General features: G+C 68.2%; 1 protein-coding gene across 3 annotated transcripts in view; it reads right to left on the bottom strand.

The window, feature by feature from the left end:
* Nucleotides 1-5,044: 5,044 nt before the first annotated feature.
* Nucleotides 5,045-18,511, bottom strand: part of LOC110365826 (microtubule-actin cross-linking factor 1, isoforms 6/7-like) — a 42,010-nt gene continuing 28,543 nt past the window's right edge. For all 3 annotated transcript variants that reach the window (XM_065054770.1, XM_065054771.1, XM_065054772.1), the window contains 17 exons: nucleotides 17,124-17,330; nucleotides 16,013-16,132; nucleotides 15,564-15,733; nucleotides 14,360-14,519; nucleotides 13,003-13,200; nucleotides 11,163-11,288; nucleotides 10,391-10,534; nucleotides 8,685-8,873; nucleotides 8,033-8,141; nucleotides 7,793-7,959; nucleotides 7,335-7,497; nucleotides 7,020-7,174; nucleotides 6,877-6,951; nucleotides 6,449-6,566; nucleotides 6,123-6,307; nucleotides 5,939-6,059; nucleotides 5,045-5,791 (listed from right to left, as the gene is read on the bottom strand). In XM_065054770.1, the coding sequence (XP_064910842.1) occupies nucleotides 5,745-5,791; nucleotides 5,939-6,059; nucleotides 6,123-6,307; nucleotides 6,449-6,566; nucleotides 6,877-6,951; nucleotides 7,020-7,174; nucleotides 7,335-7,497; nucleotides 7,793-7,959; nucleotides 8,033-8,141; nucleotides 8,685-8,873; nucleotides 10,391-10,534; nucleotides 11,163-11,288; nucleotides 13,003-13,200; nucleotides 14,360-14,519; nucleotides 15,564-15,733; nucleotides 16,013-16,132; nucleotides 17,124-17,330 (2,454 nt within the window). In that variant the 3' untranslated portion in view covers nucleotides 5,045-5,744. The remainder of the gene's footprint in view (nucleotides 5,792-5,938; nucleotides 6,060-6,122; nucleotides 6,308-6,448; nucleotides 6,567-6,876; nucleotides 6,952-7,019; nucleotides 7,175-7,334; nucleotides 7,498-7,792; nucleotides 7,960-8,032; nucleotides 8,142-8,684; nucleotides 8,874-10,390; nucleotides 10,535-11,162; nucleotides 11,289-13,002; nucleotides 13,201-14,359; nucleotides 14,520-15,563; nucleotides 15,734-16,012; nucleotides 16,133-17,123; nucleotides 17,331-18,511) is intronic.

Below are 18,511 nucleotides of genomic sequence, written 5' to 3'. Positions count from 1 at the left end.
CCCTCGAATCAGCCATGTCCCCTCAAATCGCTGTGTCTGTCCCCTCGAATCGCCGTGTCCCCTCGAACCGTCTGTGTGTGCCCAGCCTCGGGCCGCAGCCGCAGGGTGACCGACCTGACTCTGACCTGGCACCGCGGCAGCTGGGGGGCAGCCTTGCCCCCCACCCCCCCAGCCTTGCCCACATCCCTGGGTGAGCAAGTGGAGCCTGAATTGCCCAAAACAAGGCCAAGCCACCCTGTTGCCATGTGAGTCACCCAAATACCCCTGTCTGTGTCGCCAGCCCCACATCCAGCCCCACATCCAGCTCCTCTCTGCCCCGATTGCCCCGCTGCTCTCCCTGGTGCCGTGAGTGCTCGGTGGGCACCAAAGGGCGGCAGCACCGCGCGTGGCCAAGGATCCCTTTGTGGCCACGGGGCTCTGCAGCCCCGTCGCGGCACCAGCCCGTGGGTACCGTGCTGGGGAAGGGGCGGCACCGCTTGGGCAAGATGTTTGTGGCGTGTAGGAGTGTGTTGTCTGGAGAGCTGCCGGTATCCAGGCAGGGGATGGCCAGGGAGCCTGCGGCGCGGCACAGCACCGCGCGGTCCGGCGGGCACACAGCCCTGGCGCCGGTGTGGTGACACCATGTGGAGGGGCGTCCCTGGGAACGGCTCGGCCCAGTATCCCGGCAGGAGCCCCTGCTGCTCGGGCAGCACCAGGATGGTGGTCCCGGGGGGCAGAGGGACCCTCCGGATGGTGTCACCCCCGAGCAACCGGAGTTGTGGGGCTGAGAGAGGCGCTGGCCTGGCAGTGAGGGACCTGGGGGGTTCAGCTGGAGAACAGGAGCTGAGGGGAGACCTTCTGATCTCTACTGCCTGAAAGGAGCTTGGAGCCAGGGGGGTCGGGCTCTGCTCCCCAGGAACAAGCGCCAGGAGCAGAGGAAACGGCCTCAAGTTGCCCAGGGGAGGTTGAGGTTGGATGTGGGAACAATTTCTTCCCCAAAGGGCTGTGGGGCATTGAACAGGCTGCCCAGGGCAGTGCTGGAGTCACCAGCCCTGGAGGGCTGGACAGACGGACACGAGGTTCTCAGGACAGGGGGCAGTGCCGGGGTGGGTTGTGGTTGGACTCGATGATGTTGAGGGGCTCTTCCAACCAAAGGGATTCTGTGATTCTGGGATTTGATGCTTTGGTGATTCTGTGATCCGATGATGTGGTGATTCTGTGATTTGATGCTTTGGTGATTTGATGACTCAATGATTTGGTGATTTGATGACTCAATGATTCGATGATTTGATGACTCAATGATTTGATGATTTGATGACTCAATGATTTGATGATTCGATGATTCTCAGCTCTGGACCCATGGGGCGATATCTGAATGGTGCGAGGGGCAGGGGCCGCATCAGGCGGCCGGGCTGGCAGCTGCCCCATCCCGGTGCCTGTTCTGTGGCACATGGCACCAGGTTGTGTCCAGGAACCATGCGGGTTTCCGGTGGCTGCACAGGCGTTGTCAGCGGTTTTTGCAGAGGTGTCTCTTACCGGAGTTGCTGAGAACCCTTAATCCCAAGGCAACCAGGGATGAGTGTTGGTGCCACCACCAAGGGCTCAGCCCCAGCGTGCTGGAGCGGTGCCGTCACTGCAGAGCTTCCCGGCAGCGATGCCGCGGACACCCGACCTGCTCGCCCTCCGGCAGGTCTGGGCCCGTGGTCCCTGTGCAGCCCCGGCCCCACCAGCCCACGCTGGGGACAAGGGTGGCCCTGATGACACAGCGGGGCCGGGCATGGGCATGGCTGGTGACAGGGAGCCTGGCATGGGCGGCCCAAGGGGGATAGTGTCCCTGCCTCACCACAGAGACGGGCAGGAGGGACCTCGCGCCCATGATCACACAGCCCGGTGTGCTGCGCTGAGCCAAACTGGGCCAAACTGGGCTGTGCTGGGCCGTGCGGGGCTGTTCTGCTGCTACGCCTGCCAACGCTGTTTTGGTTTTGCTTTCCTGGGCGCCGTGCCCAGAGGCCGGGGACGGGTCCGGTTCCAGTAATTAGCGGTAACGTGTGGCTGCAATTCCCGCGAACGCCTTCAACTCGCCGTACGCGGTTTCACCAAAGCATCTCAGCTACGCAGCGAGACCGGGAGCGACCGGCCTGGGCACCTCTCCCTGCCCGTGGGCGGCCGCGGCCAGGCTGGAGGTGGCTGCTGGCCGCGGTGACAGCCCCGCTGTGCCGGTCGAGCCCGCGGAGCCGCTGGCTGCGGGCAGGGAAAGCCCAGAGGCGCAGGCAACGGGCCGCGGTCGCGGGTGCTGCAGGAGCCGTCCCGCGGTGGGACACCCCCGTGGGGGTTGGTGGGGACGGCTGAGCCAGCTGTCACGGGGAACGCTGCAGCGGGGACACCAGGGATGGGGCTGGTCTGGCAGAGCCCAGCGAGGGGTCCCGGATGAGGGGTCCCACAGGAACGATCCCAGAGGAGGGGACTCACTGTCCCCACTGTGCGGTGCTGTCACCGTGCGATGCCGTCACCGGGCCCAGTGGCTGCCCTCTTGCCATGGCAAACGGTGCTGCCACCCACCAGGACACACTGTCCGACACCCCCAGCACAGCCCCCGCATGAGGCAGCCCCTGGTGTCACTGGCTGCGTGTCCTCTCTGCACCGTGTCTGTCTGTCCCAGCTGCGGGCAGTCCGGGCCCACGGACCCCTGAGGTCCAGCCCCTGCCCCAAGGGCACAGCCCCACGGCGCCAGGGGCTCTGGGTGCTCCAGGGCCCGGAGTGGCACTGGTGGCACGGCAGCAGCAGCAGGAGGAGGCTGGGCAGGCTCAGGTGCCATCACCGCACTGCCCGTCCCTCCGGGCATGTCCCCAGGACAGACCGTGCCAGCGCCAGCCCGGACGCTGAGCGCAGCGCCAGGAGATGCCGGCTGGGGCTCCGCAGCCCAACACGCCGCCCATGCCACATGGTGAACGCCGGCGCTTGCACACACGGGCACGGCTGGGCACGCACATCTGCCGTGCAAGTGGTTCTGCACACACTGTGCTTGGACGTGCCAGACACAGCCCGGAGCAGAGCGGGTGTGACGGCAGGTACCCGTGCCACTCTGGAGCCGCCGGCCCTGCCGGCCCCCATACCCACCATGCCACCGCACGGTGCCACTGCCACCATCCCTGCCACGCCACTGCCTCTGTCCCCACCGTGCCACTGCCTCTGTCCCCACCATGACACTGCCACCATCCCCACCGTGACACTGCTGCCATCCCCACCACTCTATTGCCTCTGTCCCCACCGTGACACTGCCGCTGTCCCCTCGGCGTCCTGACCCCGTGCCTGGTGGTGGTTTGCACGGGTCAGGATGAGCCTCGGAGGGTGCTGGGCTGTGGGGTCGTGTGCCGGTGCGTGGCCCTGTGTGCCTGTGTGCGGCTCCATGCTGGTGCGTGCTGGTGTGTGGGTGCAGGGTGGGGACAGTCCCGCTCCCAGGTTCCCACAGTGGGACAAGCGCTGGGGCGATTGGGCAACAGGGCGGCACCTGCTGCCTCCCCGTCCCTGCAGTGGGGCCGGTGGCTCCAGGGTGGCTGCTCTGTGGTGGGGCGGCACGGCCATGGGGCCAAGTGCCCACGTGTGATGGTGCCCGTTTGGGGCTGAGGCTCCACCTGGGTCCCCCGCTGCCCCCGGAGCCCTCCTGCGGCAAAGCACCATGCCGGCAGCCGCGGGCGCCCCTGTGCCAGCCTGCCCAGGGCTGTGAGCCGCGGCGGCTCTCCCGGGCCTCCCCCTGCACTGCGTCTCCCTGGGGACGGTGCAGTGTCACCGGGACCTGTGTCCGTACCCCGGTGCTGCGGGTCTGTGTGTCTGTCCTTCACGTCACCCCCATCCTCGTATCCAGCCGCGGTGAAGCCGCATCCCCAGGGTGCGCACAGCTGTGCAAACATTGTGCAAACACTTTGTGTGTGCGTCCCGGCCACCCCGCGCCTGTTGTCGGTGCTTCCCAGGCCAGCGCCACCGCCCGGGGCTGCGATGCGGCTGACACAGGCCGGTGGTGCCGGTGGTGCCGGGTGTGTTCCCTGGCTGGGAGTGGTGGGTGAGATTTCTCTCCGGAATGTGCAACGCAACCGGTGTCGGCAGCCCCAGCCTGTGCCAGCAGTGCCACCGGACTGTCCCAGGACTTGTCGGTGGATGCTCAGCCTGTGGAGCGCAGGGGGCTCAGCGCTGCTCTCAGCGGTGCCAGCGGTGCCAGTGGTGCCAGCGGTGAGGGGCCCCGGCCCCACGCTGGGCGTTCAGGCTCCTCACTGCGGGGACATGTCCCGGCACAGACTCGCTGGCATCTCCAGGCTGTCCCCCCCGGCTGCTGTCCCATGCGGGGTTTGTTCAGAGGTGCCATGAGTGTGGGGACGGCTTTAGGGGACAGAGGGACAGAGGTGGGGAAATGGGACTGAGAGCCGCAGGCAGGGCCGGAGGGGCCGCAGGGACATGGAGGCGCCGGGACACAGCCCGGCCCTGGGGCGTCAGACCCCGGCCCTGGTACCGGGGGGGCTGGACTCCCTGAGACGGGAGGGGCTGGTCAGGGCCCGGCTGCTGTGACACTGGGGACAGTCCCCGAGCATGAGGTGTCCCCCTCCTGGAGCGGGGAACATCGGGGGTGCCAGATGTGTGTCCTGGTGTGGGATGGGCCAGGCGGGCAGGTGGCTGCTGGGCAGGGACCGCGGGGACGTTCCCGGCGTCCTCAGGGCTGCAGGTGGCAGAGGGGCAGCCAGCACAGGGGGACGGGGACCCGGCACCTCCTGGCGCTGCCGCTGTGGGCGTGGGGCACAGCAGGAATCTCAGCATCGCTTTCCTCGGAAAGGAGGCACCGCGGCACGCTGCCCGCTGGCACCACCGCACCGCCCCGGGCTCGCCCGCTGCGGCGCCGGGCGGCTCTGCCGGTGGCACCCAGCGCGGCACACCCAGCAGAGCCCGGCCACCGCGCACCGCCGAGCCAGGCCTCGTGTGTGCCAGCTCTGCCCGTGCTACATCCCCCCGCACCGCCCGGCCGACAGCCCCTCATCCCGACAGCGCGGGGACGGACAGACAAACAGACAGACAGACAGAGTGCAGCGAGGCCCGGGTGCTCATAGAAAACCAAACCTACTCTTTCTGGCGGCCGGCGGGGCCGTGCCCGGCCGGGGTTACATTCAGCGCTACTGCTGCCCGGTTAGCGGGTGACGGAACATGCGGCAGCCGGGGGGTCCCGCTGCCCACGGGGGCTGCTGGCGGGGGGGCGAGGAACCCCCACCCGTGGCACCGCTCCCTGCCGGGGCGGCTGTGCCAGGGCCCCGCGCACACCGAAGGCCCGAGGGGAGGGGTAGCACCAGAATCGGGGCTCTGCACCTGGCGAGGGGCCCAGCACCCGGGTACCAATCCAGCCACCTCCCGGGCACAGGCGGCAGGACGGGGGTGGGGGGACCCCCCGCCAGCAGCGCTGAGTGCCGGGGGTACCGCGGGAGCCGGTGCTGGGGGGCCAGGCTGGGGCTGACCCCACCCCTGCGGGTGCTCCGGGCGCTCGGCGGGGGCATCGGGAGGGGGACGGGGCTGCGCCAGCCAGGGCCGGGGGGCTCGCTGTGTCTGGGGTACTTGCATATCCAGCGGGGCCAAGCCCGCGGGGTCGGGGACAGACAGACGGACAGCTCGGCTTTCAGCTCCGGGCTGGAGACCACGGGGCCGGCAGCTTCGCCATCATCCAGCCGCGGGGCCGCCGGCAAGGAGAGTCCTGAGTGGGGTGGCCACGGTGCCGGGCGCGGGGCGGGCGGGGGTCAGCGGCAGGGGCTGCGGCGCTCCGGGGGGGACCCTTCGGGCGGCTCTGCGAGGACACGGGGGCGCTGGAGCCGCCTGCCCTCCGGCACAGGCGCTCTGGGGTGGGGGACAGCCCCACGGCCCAGCGCCACACGGCCACAGCCCCATGGCCCCATAGCAGGCTCCGGGGGGGCAGAGACCCCCCAGCCCTCACCTGGGGGTGCCATGGCCGTGCTCTCCTCGGCCGCGGTGAACTGCAGCTCCGCGCCATCGGGCAGCAGGGACCCACGGGAGCGGGGACACCGGTCACCGGAGCGCGTCCTCCGCAGCACCGACTGGGGAGGGAGAGGATCAGCGCCCGTGGGGGGGTCGGAACCGCGGGGGGGCCCGGTGCTCACCTTCCTGGCCATGGGGCTGCTGGGCGCCGAGGCGCTGCTGTAGAGGCTGAGGCTGGAGCTGGAGCGGCTGGGGGACAGCGCTTTGGAGGAGGCGGCCGACGGGTTCCCCGCGCACTTGCCGGCGGCCCCGAAGGCGTCGGTGGACAAGTACTTCTCGTTGATCTTCAGGTTGGTCCTTCCCTTCACTGGCGACGGCAGAGACTTGAGCGGGGGGTCCCGCGGCCCCGGGGGGTGCGAGACCCTGGGAGCCCCATGGGCACCACGGACCCGCTTGACACCGCGGTGCCACGGGCGCCCCGTGCCCGGTGCGGGACCCCCACACCCACCTCTGCAAGGGTCGTTCTTCACCAGGAACTCGTCCAGCGCGATCCAGCCCCCCCCGACCCGCACCATCAGGGTGCTGCGCAGGATCCGCACCATCCGCAGCTGCTGCGACTCCCCGAACTGCGGGGAGGGGGTGTCAGGGCAGGGGGGGCAGGGGATGGGGAGGGGGAGCTGGAGCAGGTACCAGCACCCGGATGTCCCTGTCACCAGCCCATCGGTCCCCGGTGGCCCCTCTGTCCTCGCCAGCGCTGCCCTCCCTGCTGTGGCACCGCAGTGGCTGCACCCAGGGACCCCATAGGACACGGGGACGTGTCCCCAATCACTGTGAAGGGTCTGGGGCAGGAGCCCCCACACCCGGGGAGCTGTGGGGCTGCTGCACGGTGCAGGGGTGGGAGCGTGGCCAGGACCCCAGGCAGTCTCTGGCACTCACCCGGTACCGGTTGGCGCTGATCTGCTCCACCTGGAAGCGCTTGGCGCAGTTGCACTGGGCCACTTGCCTGTTCACCTGGGGAGGGCAGGTTGGGCTCAGCCCCACGGCGGAACCCCCCGCCCAGCCCCACGGACCCCCCGTACCTCATCCTGGATCTGGTCAGCGTCGGCGGTTCGGCGCAGCGGGTCCCGGTTGGGGTGCAGGGCGCTGACAAACTCGTAGTAGTCGATGAAGCCGTCGCCGTTCATGTCGAAGATGTTGGCCACAGCCGTCATCTCCAGGACGTTGGTGGGGAACTCTGGCGGGGACAGGGATCCTCAGCCCCCCCGCCAGTGTCGGCACCAACCCCCGGTGCCCTGAGCAGAGCCCATTTCCCCCGGGTGCCAGCACCCCCAGCCTCGCTCCCCAGGCCCAGGAGGGGACGCCCGGGGCGCGCAGCCCCAGCCCCTGGTGCTCACTGGAGGAGAGGACGCTCTCGATGAACTCGCGCTGGCTGATGCGCCCGTCCTGGTCCCGGTCGATGCCGCGGAACACGTCCAGGACGCGCGACTTCATCTGGCTGATCCACTGCATGTAGCGCTTCCTCCACACCCCGAAGTCGAAGTGAGCGAACTCCTCCAGCTTGGGAGGCACAGGGGGGTTAACGCGCCGCAGGACACCCCGACCCTCAGCCTGGCAACGCGGTGCCCACGCAGGAGCTGCGCTGGGGCTCAGCCCCGCGGCCGCATCCTGTCCCAGCCCTGACCCTGCTGCGCTGGCACAGGGGTCTCTGCCAGGGCCCCCGGCAAGGGGACACATGGGGACCCCCGGCACCCCACTCCATCCCGCCGACCCCTGGGGCCGTCCCCATCCATGTCCCACCCCGGGGCAGAAGGCGAGAGGAGCCCCCGCACTGCAGGCCACCAGCCGTCCCTACCTCGCGCAGGCGCCGCAGGGCCGTCTCCAGCCGGTACTGCCGGTCCAGCGCCAGCAGCCAGAGCTGCTGCCAGCGGTGCAGGAGCTGCGCCATCAGCGGGGTCTGGGGCTCCAGCCCCCCGAGCGGCACCGCCGGCAATCCCTGCGCCTTCCCAGTGCTGCGGTGCCCTGCAGCACCAAGACGGGGGTGAGGGCAGGGCCGTGGTGCCGGGGCACGGCGCGGGGGCGACGGGACCCTTACGTGTGGCCAGCCGGCGGGCGGCCGGCGTGCCCAGCTCCAGCTTGGGCTTGCAGCTCTTGGTGACCTGCTCCACGTCGGGCTGCTTGCGGTTCAGCTCCTCCATGAACACCTGCGTGGAGCAGGGTGCTGAGCACCCACCGGCCGCACCAGCGGGTTCCCGGCACAGCCGGGAAGGGGCTGGAGCCGGGAGTGCAGACCCCCCTCCCTGGTACCCTCCTGCACCACCAACCCTTAGAACCACTGAATCATTCTGGCTGGAAGAGAGACACCCTCAAGGTCATTGATCCAACCATAACCCAACCCCGGCACTGCCCCCTGTCCTGAGAACCTCGTGTCCGTCTGTCCAGCCCTCCAGGGCTGGTGACTCCAGCACTGCCCTGGGCAGCCTGTTCAATGCCCCACAGCCCTTTGGGGGAGAAATTGTTCCCACATCCAACCTCAACCTCCCCTGGGCAACTTGAGCCCGTTTCCTCGTGCCCCTGCAGCAGAGCCCACGCTCTGGGGCTGTGGCTGCTGGTGTGTAGAAGCTGCTGCTGCATCGGCTGCACCCATGGCCTCAGCGCCCAAATCCTGGGGGGCTGAGCGCAGCCAGGACCGGGAAGGATGGGGTCCTGGCGCAGCCCGGGCAGGGGGAGCTGGCGCGGGGTCTCACCGCGTGCTGGGCGCTCAGCTCCTCCAGCTGCTCGGCCTCCTCGGGCAGCGGCTCCTGGTCCCGCAGGCTCAGCGCCTCCTCGGCCGCCGCGATCCAGTCCAGCAGCTGCGCCGTCTCCTCCCGCTCGGCCGCCAGCCGGGACGCCTGCACCTGCAGCCGCTCGCCCTGCTGCTGCGCCCAGCTCTGCACCTGCGGCACGGCGCGGCTGGGCCGGGGCGGGGGCACGGCCGGGGGCATGGGCTGGAGCATGGGCTGGGGGCATGGGCTGGAGGGACATGGGGCTGGTGGGGCACACAGGGCTGGTGGGGATGATTGGGGACACAGGGCCGGTGGCTTTGCTGCAGACCCCAGGGCTGCAGAGGGACACAGGGCTGGCAGGGACACGGGGCTGGTGGGGACATAAGGCTGGTGGGGACACGGGGCTGGTGGGGACACGGGGCTGGTGGGGACATAAGGCTGGTGGGGGACACGGGGCTGGTGGGGACGCAGAGCTGGTGGGGACACAGGGCTGGTGGGGACACAGGGCCAGTGGCTTTGCTGTGGACCCCGTCATCTGCCGTCCCACAGGGCACAGCGGGGTCAGCGCTTTTTGTGGGGACGAGTCTCTGCACGAGGAGGCAGGGCCCCCCTTCCATGGGGTCAGCACACAGACCCCCCGGCCAGCAGCAGGGACGTGGGGCAGGAACATGGGGCTCCATGGCCCACCCTGACCACGGGGCAGGAGCGAGTCCCCATGGCGCAGCTGGGCAGGGGTCACAGCTCTGCCCCATGTGCCGCGGGGCTCCTGGCCGAGGCTGCCGGCGCTCTGAGCGCCAGTGGGTCCCTGCGGCAGCGGCCGAATGCTCCGGTACTGGGTCTGCACCGCCGTGGCCGTGCGGCCGCCCTCACTGTGGTTGAGCCGCGGCCTCACCATGCGGGGCCGGGACAGCTCCCTGCGGGCAGTGGGATCCCGGAGCAGCTCCGGACCAGACACTGATGGTATCTGCTCGCTACGGGCTTTGTGCAGGTGGGCAAGGGACGGGTTGGACCCGTCAGACCCGTTTGGGAGAGCCGGGCGTGGGAGCAGGGTCAGGATGGGGATCCCGGGGACTCCCTGCTCGGCATCTGCCAGCTCACGGCTGTGGAATGAGCCACCACCAGCATGGTGGGACCGCGGAGGCCCCGGCTGAGCCCAGTGCGCCCCAGGATGGGGAGCAGGACTGGGAGCGCAGGGATGGCCGGGGCGGCGCTTCCCGGCGGGTCGGGACGGGCAGGTCTGTGCGGGAGCCGAGCCACGGCCAGCTGCTCGCCGCGGGTCACCGGCAGGACGAGCCCAACTGTGCCGCTCGGGGACGGGACCAGTGTCCCCAGCACTGGTCAGGGACGGGATGAGTGTCCTCAGCACCGGGCAGGGACGGGATGAGTGTCCCCAGCACCACTCAGGGATGGGGTGAGTGTCCCTGGGTCCCCACACTGTGCTGGTCAAGGATGGGATGAGTGTCCCCAGAACCGGGCAGGGACGGGGTGAGTGTCCCCGGCTCCCCGCACTGTGCTGGTCAAGGATGGGATGAGTGTCCCCAGGTCCTCACACTGCACCGCTCAGGGACGGGGTGAGTGTCCCTGGGTCCCCGCACTGTGCTGGTCAGGAGCGCTGCGCCAAAGCCGTGGGGACACACTCATCCTCTGCTCCAGCCCACGAAGGGACAGAGAGGGGACGCCCGGCTCACCTCCTGGAAGCGGCTCTTGGCAACCGTGACCCAGGACTTGATGGTGATGACGGAGTCGGGGTGGCAGGTGGACAGGATCTCCTCCCCCAGCGAGGTGATGCACTCCAGCTCCAGCTGCTGGCACTGCAGGGACTTCAGCAGCTCCTGGGGGCGAGCGCAGAGCGTGGGACGGAGGGGGCTCACCCAGGGCACCCCTGCACCCCCTGCACCCCCAGTGCCACGGGGACCGGCCTGCGCCCAGCCGGGTGTTGGGGGGAGGACACTGTGGGTGAGCACGGCCGCTGACACGGGGTGCTTGGGACCCCAAACTTCCTCAGGGTGCCTGGGCCACGTCTTAGAATCACAGAATCCTTTGGGCTGGAAAAGCCCCTTCAGATCACCAAGTCCAACCATAACACCCCCTGTCCTGAGAACCTCGTGTCTGTCTGTCCAGCCCTCCAGGGCTGGTGACTCCAGCACTGCCCTGGGCAGCCTGTTCAATGCCCCACAGCCCTTTGGGGAAGAAATTGTTCCCACATCCAACCTCACCCTCCCCTGGCGCGACTTGAGGCCGTTTCCTTTCTAACCCCCCCAGGTCCCTCAGCCGCTCCCCATTTGTGCTCCTGGTGTGACGGGACCCCACATCCCACGTCTCAGTGTGGGGCGCCCCACACCCCGGCAGGGTCCACTGGGGCCGGGTAATCTCAGCAACAGGATGTCCTGGGACAAGGATGGAGCCACCCGGGAGGCAGGGACAGCGGGGACAGCGGGGACAGCGGGGACGGGCACGGACCTGCAGCTGGCTCTGGCACTCCTGCACCGCCAGCTCCTCCTCGGGGAACACGCCGTACTTGAGGGTTTTCTCCGACTCGGAGAGGCGGCCCAGGAAGGCGTGAACCAGGGTGTGAAACTCCTCAGCCTGCCAGGGACCACGGGGACCCGCTCAGCACCCCGCACAGCCCCCGAGCCCCAGGACCCGGCACCGAGCCCCAGGACCCGGCACTGAGCCCCTGCCAGCCCCGAGCCCCAGGACCCAGCCCCCGAGTCTGGCGGGGGGATGAGGGACACAGGGGATCAGGGACACAGGGGATAAGGGACACAGGGGCTGAGGGACACGGGGGCTGAGGACACGGGGGCTGAGGACACGGGGGATGAGGACACGGGGGATGAAGGACACGGGGGATGAAGGACACGGGGGATGAAGGACACGGGGGATGAAGGACACGGGGGATGAGGGACACGGGGGATGAGGACACGGGGGATGAGGGACACGGGGGGGTGAGGGACACGGGGGGGTGAGGGACACGGGGCCTGAGGGACACAGGGCTGCTCCTCAGCCCAGCTGGAGACCCGGGACGCGGTTTCCCGGAACCCCCAGTGCCTCCCCAGGGATGTGACCCCGGGCAGCACCGCAACACGTGCACACCCACAGCAGTGCCAGCGCCACCCGGCCTGGCAGCCGGCCACGGCACCTTGCCACACACAGCCCCACGCAGCCCCACACACCACAGCCCCACACCGAGCCCCACACAGAGCCATGCAATACATGGCCACAGGCACAGAGCCCTGGCAGCCCAAACAGCACCCCGTAACACAGCCCCAGGCACCCCACCCTGCAGCCACACAGGCCCGGGCACCCCACACAGCACCCCACACTGCAGCACCCCACACTGCAGCCGCACACAGCCCTGGGTACCCCACACAGCACCCCACACTGCAGCACCCCATAATACAGCCCTGGGCACCCCACAACCCAGCCACATACCCCTGGGCACCCCACACAGCAGCCGCACACAGCCCTGGGCACCCTGCACAGCACCCCACACTGTGGCACCCCACACTGCAGCCACACACCCCCCGGGCAACCCACACTGCACCCCACACTGCAGCACCCCACACTGCAGCCGCACACAGCCCTGGGTACCCCACACAGCACCCCACACTGCAGCACCCCACACTGCAGCCGCACACAGCCCTGGGTACCCCACACAGCACCCCACACTGCGGCACCCCACACTGCAACCGCACACAGCCCTGGGCACCCTGCACAGCACCCCACACTGCAGCACCCCACACTGCAACCGCACACCCCCGGGCAACCCACACTGCACCCCACACTGCAGCACCCCACTGTGCAGCCACACACAGCTCTGGGTACCCCACACAGCACCCCACACTGCAGCACCCCCTAATACAGCCCTGGGCACCCCACAACCCAGCCACATACCCCTGGGCACCCCACACAGCAGCCCACACTGCAGCCACACACAGCTCTGGGTACCCCACACTGCAGCACCCCACACTGCAGCCACACACAGGTCTGGGTACCCCACACAGCACCCCACACTGCGGCACCCCACACTGCAGCTGCACACCCCCGGGCACCCTGCACAGCACCCCACACTGCAGCACCCCACACTGCAGCCACACACAGCTCTGGGTACCCCACACTGCACCCCACACTGCGGCACCCCACACTGCAGCCGCACACAGCCCTGGGCACCCTGCACAGCACCCCACACTGCACCCCACACTGCAACCGCACACCCCCGGGCACCCCGCACACCCGCAGCCGCCGGCAGAGCCTCCCCCGAGGCCGCGGGGCTGCGCACCCCGAGCCGCCCCCGGCGGACCTGGCGCAGCGCGGCCTCCAGCCGCGCCTGCTTGCCCACGGACAGGCGGCAGACCAGGTCCCAGCGCGCGCTCAGCTCCTCCATCTGCCGCTGCAGCCACTGCGAGTCCACGCTGCTGCTGCCGCGCGTCAGGTCCCGCACCGAGCGCTTCAGCATCTTGATGCAGCTGGCGCGCTTGCCCAGCTCCTTCTGGAACACCTGCGGATGGGGCGTGGGGGCGGTTTTGGGGGCTGACACCTTTCCTGGACCCCCGGTGTGCGCCCCAGGGCCCCGTGTGTCCCAGCACTGACCCGGGACGGGGAGCGCGGGGGACGGGGAGCAGGGGGGATGGGGAACAGATGGGACGGGGAGCAGGGGGGACGGGAGCAGGGGGGATGGGGAGCGCAGGGGACGGGGAGTGCGGGGACGGGAGCAGGGGGGACAGGGAGCTCGGGGGACGGGGAGCAGAGGGGACAGGGAGCACGGGGGACGGGGAGCAGAGGGGACAGGGAGCAGGGGGGACGGGGAGCACGGGGACGGGGAGCAGGGGCTGCTCCGGCGGACACAGCCCCACCGGCTGTTCCCACCCGTTATTCAGCTTGGTACGGTCAGAAACTGATGGTAGAGGGCAAACTGCCACCAACAAAGCAACTGAAACCAATGGGGGGGGAATCTGCTTATTTTCAGAATGAACTCCAGGTTGTTCACAACTTCAGAACAGCCGGATTCAGAATAAGAGTTAAAAACAAACACCGACACGTCAGGATGCTGAAAAGGACAGATTCCCCAGGCTGCCACAACCGAGGAACTGCAGCCGTAACACCGGGCTATGACCGCTGCAACACTGCAGTAAATCCAGGGCAGGAGACCGGGACGAGGGTGGCACGGCTGGGGCTCGCCAGGGCCACACACGGCAGGGACACCCCCACGTCACTGGGACACCCACCTGGTGCTGGGGACACCCACGTGGTGCTGGAGACACCCACCTGGCACTGGGACACCCATGTGGTGCTGGGGACACCCACCTGGTGCTGGGACACCCACCTCATGCTGGGAACACCCACCTCATGCTGGGGACACCCACGTGGTGCTGGGACACCCACCTGGTGCTGGGGACACCTACCTGGTGCTGGGGACACCCACCTGGCGCTGGGGACACCCACCTGGTGCTGGGACACCCACCTCATGCTGGGGACACCCACCTGGTGCTGGGGACACCCACGTGGTGCTGGGGACACCCGCGTGGTGCTGGGACACCCACCTGGTGCTGGGGACACCTACCTGGTGCTGGGACACCCACCTGGTGCTGGGGACACCTACCTGGCACTGGGATTCCCACCTGGTGCTGGGACACCCCCCTGGCGCTGGGGACACCCACCTTGTGCTTGTCCATGAGGTCGCTGACCAGGTCGCGGTCCCCCCCGACAGGCACGTCCTCGCTGAGCTGCGGCTCGGCGCGGTACAGCCAGTCCATCAGCGCCTGCAGCGCGTCCGTGAACTTGCCCGAGAACAGCAGGTTCTCCTCCAGTTTGTGCTGCCTGTGAGGAACGGCGCGGGCAGTGCCGGCGGCGCGCGGTGCCGTGGCTCAGCCCCACGGCGCGGGAACGGCCACCCCGTGGCCGCCTGGCACCACGGCTGGACATGCCCAGCTCGTGCCAGCGACAAACCCGGGCTGCACCGGGGAGCTGGGGCAGGGGGTCCCGATACAGGGAGCGGGATCAGAGAATCATCAAACTGTGCTGGTTGGAAGAGCCCCTCAACATCACCGATCCAACCATAACCCACCCCAGCACTGCCCCTGTCCTGAGAACCCCATGTCCGTCTGTCCAGCCCTCCAGGGCTGGTGACTCCAGCACTGCCCTGGGCAGCCTGTTCAATGCCCCACAGCCCTTTGGGGAAGAAATTGTTCCCCAGACCCAACCTCAACCTCCTTCTCCAGCCCCTCACCAGCTCCGCTCCCTTCTCTCCACTCGCTCCAGCACCTCAAGGCCTTTCTTGGCCTGAGGGGCCCAAAACTGCCCCCAGGGTTCAGGTTTGTCCTCCCCAGGTCCCAGCACAGGGACAGTCACTGTGCTGGGCCTGCTGGCCACCCCAGTGCTGGGACCAGCCAGGATGTTGGTGGCTTTTTTGGCCACCTGGGCGCATGCTGGCTCATGTTCAGCCAAGGATGCCCAAGGATGAAGGGCAATTCCATGACCCCTGCCTGGGTCCCGCATGGCAAGCAGGGGATAAGTAACCCATCCCATCCCATCCCATCCCATCCCATCCCATCCCATCCCATCCCATCCCACCCCGTCCCATCCCATCCCATCCCACCCCGTCCCATCCCGTCCCATCCCGTCCCATCCCATCCCATCCCATCCCACCCCATCCCATCCCATCCATCCATCCCATCCCACCCCATCCATCCCATCCCACCCCATCTATCCCACCACAGTCCATCCCATCCCATCCCATCCCACCCCATCCATCCCATCCCATCCCATCCCATCCCATCCCATCCCATCCCATCCCATCCCACCACATTCCATCCCATCCCATCCCATTCCATCCCATCCACCCCACCCCATCCACCCCCCCACCTCTCCACGGCGCGGCCGCACAGCGCGTCCCAGCGCTGGCGCAGCTCCCCCAGCAGCTCCTCCAGCGGCTGCAGGTCCTCGGGGAGCCGCGCTCGCTCCCGCAGCGCCCGCCCGCTGCGCAGCGTCGCCTCGTACACCGGCCGCTTGGAGCGCAGAACCTTCTGGAACGCCTGCAGGCAGAGGGGCCCGACCCCCCGCGGTGGCTGCCGGCCCAGGGACTCCGCAGCCCCGGAGCAGCCGGGGGGGCCGATGCCGCTCAGCCAGGGCTCCCCCACCCCCAGTGTCCCCACTCCGCAGAGATGGACCTGGAAAGGGCCCCGCCGCCGTGGCACATCGCGGCACGGGTGTTGTGCCGGGAGCTCGGAGCCCCCTCCTGGCCACCCCCAGCTCTGCTCCCCATGGCCGGGCACCCCCTCTGGGACCCCCTCTGGGGCCGGGGGCAGCCCCACCTTGTGCTCAGCCAGCTGGCACTTGATCTCGTCCTGGCTGGTGGCCACGTCCTGCAGCTCCTCCAGGCTCCGCTCCACCTCGTCCATCCAGTCCAGCAGCAGCCGCCGCGACTCGCTGAACTGAAACGCAGGACGGGGCGGGGGGGCAGAGCTGGGGGGGGGTCCTTGTGACCTGAGCCAGGAGCCACAGCAGCCCCGCGACAGAGCTGCACGGCCTGGGGCCACCACAGAGCGAGGGACACGGAGCCACAGCTGGTTGGGGGTGGAGGGACCTCCGAATGCCACCGGTCCAACCTCAGGGACATTTCCCAGCTCAGGGTGCTCAGAGCCCTGTCCAGCTCTGGCATGTCTCAGGGATGGTTCAGCCACCACCTCTCTGGGAACCTGGGCCAGGCTCTCACCACCCTCAGGGTAAAACATTCTGATATCCAGCCTGAATCTCCCTCCTTTAGTTTAACCCATCAGCCCTTGTCCTGTCACAACAGACCCTGCTCCAAACTCTGTCCCCATCTTTCTTATCAGCCCTTTTTAATCACAGAATTGTTTTGGTTGGAAGAGACCTTCAAGATCATTGAGTCCAACTGTTCCCCCACCCCTGTCCCTGCCCCCTGTCCTGAGAACCTCGTGTCTGTCTGTCCAGCCCTCCAGGGCTGGTGACTCCAGCACTGCCCTGGGCAGCCTGTTCAATGCCCCACAGCCCTTTGGGAAAGAAATTGTTCCCACATCCAACCTCAACCTCCCCTGGGCAACTTGAGGCCGTTTCCTCTGCTCCTGACGCTTGTTCCTGGGGAGCAGAGCCCGACCCCCCTGGCTCCAAGCTCCTTTCAGGCAGTTCAGAGATCAGAAGGTCTCCCCTCAGCTCCTGTTCTCCAGCTGAACCCCCAGGTCCCTCAGTCTCCATCACACTTGTGCTCCAGCCCCTCACCAGCTCCGCTCCCTTCTCTCCACTCACTCCAGCACCTCAAAGCCTTTCCCGGCAGCACTTTTTAAGTGCAGAAAGGCCACAATAAGGTCTCTGAGCCCCGGGTTAGCACGGCACAGTCCCCGTTCACCGCCGCACGCCCCCACACCGGCATGGCACCCGCGCCCCTGTGTCCCTGTCACCACGCACCTGCTTGGCACGCCGCCGGGCCTCCTCCAGCGCGGCGCCGCGCTCCCCGGCCTGCTGCAGCAGCCGGCCCAGCCGCTCCCGCGCCGCCAGCACCTGGCTCTGCACCGCGGCTCCATCCTGCTTCCCGCTGAACTCCTTGAGCCGCGCCGCCGTGGCCTCCAGGCTGCCCAGCTGCTCCCCGCGCGCCGCTGCCTCCTTCACCAGCGCCTGCACACAGCGTGGGGACGGGGTTGGGGATGTGTGAGGTTGGGGATGGGGACATGTGGCGTTGGGGATGGGGACACACAAGGTTGGGGACAGGGACGTGTGGGGTTGGGGATGTGTGAGTTTGGGGATGGGGACATGTGGCGTTGGGGATGGGGACACACAAGGTTGGGGACAGGGACGTGTGGGGTTGGGGACAGGGGTTGGGGACAGGGACACGGGGTCGGGGATGGGGATGTGAGGGGTTGGGGACAGGGACGTATGGGGCCGGGGACAGGGATGTATGAGGTTGGGGACAGGGATACACGAGGTTGGGGATGGGGACGTGTGGGGCTGGGGACAGGGACACATGGGGTTGGGGATGGAGACGTGGGGTTGGGGATGAGGATGTGCAGGGTTGGGGATGGGGACATATGGGGTTGGGGTTGGGGACGGGGATGTGCGGGGTTGGGGACAGGGACACACAACGTTGGGAACAGGGACACACGGGGTTGGGGACAGGGACACATGGGGCTGGGGATGGGGACGTGGGGTTGGGGACGGGGATGTGTGGGGTTGGGGATGGGGACACACAGGGTTGGGGACAGGGACACACAGGCAGCCCTGGGGCCGCAGTGGAGTCTCCGGGGTGCCACCTCACTCCCAACGTTGACCTCAATTACATTAACGACTCTATCCGCTATTCCTCAGGAAATCTGCCCCGCGCCGGCAAACGCGGCCGCGCTCGGGCGCAGCGTGCCAGACCATCCTTTGGCTGTCCAGCTGACAGCTGCCGGCCTGGCACGGCACAAACGGCTCCGTGCCGGCTTATGGCTGATGATCCTGAGGGTCTGCTCCAACCACAAGGGTTCTACGATCCTACATCCCGAGCGCTGCTGCAGGGTTAGTGCTGCAGCGGGGAATATCTGTAGGAACATCTGCAGGCGTTGCGGTGTTCGCGGTGTTTTGTCTCCTGACATCTGCCCGGGTGTTTTGCCGTGTTTTGCTCTGGTCTCCAGGGGCGGACGTTCGGCACCCGGGAAGTCCCGGCTCTTCCACGGCACCGCTCGGCACCGAGGGACCCACGGGTCACACCAGGGACGCCGGGACCCGGCTCCCACGTGTCACTTCGCTTCGTTAGCAGCACGTGTACAGCTGGTAAATCGGTTTCTAGAGATATGGTGTTGTGACATGGGATCCTGGGG

The sequence above is a fragment of the Columba livia genome, chromosome 2 (genome assembly GCF_036013475.1).
Source record: "Columba livia isolate bColLiv1 breed racing homer chromosome 2, bColLiv1.pat.W.v2, whole genome shotgun sequence".
Lineage (NCBI taxonomy): Eukaryota > Metazoa > Chordata > Aves > Columbiformes > Columbidae > Columba > Columba livia.
Note: the sequence above shows the minus strand (reverse complement) of the source record. Positions and strands in the feature narration are given on the sequence as shown.